General features: G+C 51.5%; 1 protein-coding gene across 13 annotated transcripts in view; it reads left to right on the forward strand.

Annotated features, from left to right (window-relative positions):
• Window positions 1-2,386: 2,386 nt before the first annotated feature.
• OTOF (otoferlin) overlaps window positions 2,387-2,548 on the forward strand; it is a 103,563-nt gene continuing 103,401 nt past the window's right edge. For all 13 annotated transcript variants that reach the window (XM_026845407.1, XM_026845408.1, XM_026845411.1 and 10 more), the window contains exon 1: window positions 2,387-2,517. In XM_026845407.1, coding sequence (XP_026701208.1) covers window positions 2,439-2,517 — 79 coding nt within the window. In that variant the 5' untranslated portion in view covers window positions 2,387-2,438. The remainder of the gene's footprint in view (window positions 2,518-2,548) is intronic.

Here is a 2,548-nt window from a genome sequence, read left to right on the forward strand (position 1 = left end):
GGGGGGGGGGGGGGCTGGTGCATGCAGAGGGACTATTTAAGGCCTGATTCTGCCTTTCCCTCTTGCCTTTGGTGTAAACCCATAGTAAATAAGCGGAATCATCAGTGATTCAGAGGTGGGTGTGTGATTTTATTCACACGGAGCGATGTGAAAATTGCAGAGACGCTGTGAAAAACTGAAATTAATGTTTATGAAGGGCATTTTCTCACCCTGCTCCGTTAATCACAGCAGGCCTCTTCAGCTCTCAAGCCGGAGAGAACATTTTTAACCCACCGTACCTCGAGAGCGCTCACGGTTTGTTGACTTGCCTGCCGTTGGGTTCCCACGTTCATCTTCATTACCCAATTTTCCAGTATAATGGGTAGATCTTCCACCATCCAGGAGAACGTTGAGCTCTGTTGGTCTCCTTGGCTACGACCAGAAAAATTTGGCTGGGTTGTGGCATCCTAAGAGGATGTTTACATCCCAGGAGCTGAAGGGCAGTAGCTTCTTGCAGTGCTTTCAGCTCCCGCAGTCACCAGATCACAACCAGATTTAACACACCCTATCAAAGACCCACGTGGCCATCATCCTTCTGCCTTCAATTTCTTCTTTCTTGCTTTGCTGCGTCTCTTTATTTAAGTTTGGGAGCAAAACTGTGGGTTACCGCTCCCCCAGAGCCCTCCACCTGTGCTTTTACAGTAGGAACTGTATTTTCATCTAAAATAAAATCAGGGAGAAAGAAGTCACGATCCTTATCAGATCCTTTGGGCTGGTGTTTTCATGGTGGCCATGGAGCATCACTCACCAACCCACACGGCGCAGCTCTAAGCGACCCGTCCTACTGCTGCTTGCACTGAGTATCTTCAGTCAATGCCCCTTACACTGGATTTTTTTACATAGTTATCTACGTTATGATATTGAGTAAGAGGTTTAAAATTAACTGTAGGATGCAGAAGGTGTTTTCTCTAGTACTTGTGCTTCTGGGGCAACATGGGTTGCTTTGAAGGTGCCTCTTAGAAACGCTGGCGTAATCTGCTCTTGACCCGAGTGAATTTGAGAAGTGGAGATGGAGGTGAGGACACGTTCTGCTGAATCACCCAAAAAGATGAGCAGTATTTGGCCGAGGGGCTTCGCCTGGCTGGTTTGTCCCACCAGAGCTGCTCCGTGACACGGGACAGAGCCGCGCTTGGGTTGACATTGGTCCAGCTGCACAGCAGAGGAGAGCCAAGCACCTGAAACAGGTCAAGAGAAGTTAAAATATGTTGCAAACCCCATGAGAGCTCCTCCAAACCATCACAATAAACCCCAGGAAAACCCCCATTGCTCCTAAACTCCTGGTTTTTAGCCAGAGTGAAGGCAGAAGGGTGAAAGGCGTTGCCAAAGCAGCACCAGCCTGGGTGGCTCAGCTGAGAAAGACAGGGATGAAAAATGCTGGTTTAGCAGGACCAGATATACTGGACCATACAGCTCATGCCCGGCCTCGTCTCCCGAGCTCTTGCACAGGCTGTCACGTCCCGCTCTTGTTCTCATGATGTGGACAGGCCTGGGCAGGGCTGCACCTTCCCCTCCCACTGTTATCCCAAACCTGCCTTCTCCTGAGCTCTCAGCAACAGTCGGCTGCCTTCATCAGCACCTTGTGCTACGGCACCCTCACACCTGGGCCAGGCTGCCAGGAGATAATTATCAACCTAACGAGAAACAGCACAGACCAGTAACACCCACCCACCCCCAAGTTCCTTCATACTGACCTTTTCCACTGGCAGGAGGAGCCCAGACTCTCTAACAGAACCTGATGTGGTGGATGGAGAGAGGGGTCTTATTCCCAGTGATTTATTATTTGTTCGTGAAGGTTTCGCCCTCACTTCTCTCTCTCGGATGATGCTCAAGTTCTCCTGGGTTCACACTTCACCACGGATGGATTCAAGGCCGTTGGGATGAGCTGTGGGGGATGTGGGGTAGGGGAGAACTTTGTAGGGTTGGACTCAATGATCCCGAAGGGCTTTTCCAACCTGAGTGATTCTGGGATTCTCCAATTTATCCTGGAAATGCCCAGGAAGATGTGTGAGGCTCAAAGACCCTTGTCTCTAAGCTCTTCCTCTTCCCAAACACATGTGTTAATCAGCTTCCGTGAAATAAAGGACAAATTTATTTGGGCCTCGTGTTTAGGTGCAAGCCTACAGGCAAGACCTGCTCCTAACTGAGCCCAGAATTCTGGATGGTAAAGCTGTCGTTTACGTTTGGAAATGCCACTTGATTCTGTTGAGGGTCAGCCGAGAAGATGGCAAATGTGGAGGTGGCCTCCCTGGAAGTGTCAAAGGGAAAGGGGAGGAGAGGAGAGGGGAGGAGAGGGGAGGAAAGGGGGCGGTGCCTCTGCTGAATAATTCCACGCCGGGTGGATCACACACACACACACACTCCTCGCCCCGCTCCGCTCCCCGCGCATTGCTCCGCGCACCATGGCCCTGCTGCTCCAGCTCCGCACCGTCTCCGGCCTCCGCGGCAAAGCCGATCGCATCGCCAAAGCGTCTTTCCGAGGTAAGCAGGGGGGGACACCCGGGGATCTGTC

Source organism: Athene cunicularia (genome assembly GCF_003259725.1).
Source record: "Athene cunicularia isolate RWA chromosome 3 unlocalized genomic scaffold, athCun1 chr3_part1, whole genome shotgun sequence".
In the NCBI taxonomy this organism is placed as follows: domain Eukaryota; kingdom Metazoa; phylum Chordata; class Aves; order Strigiformes; family Strigidae; genus Athene; species Athene cunicularia.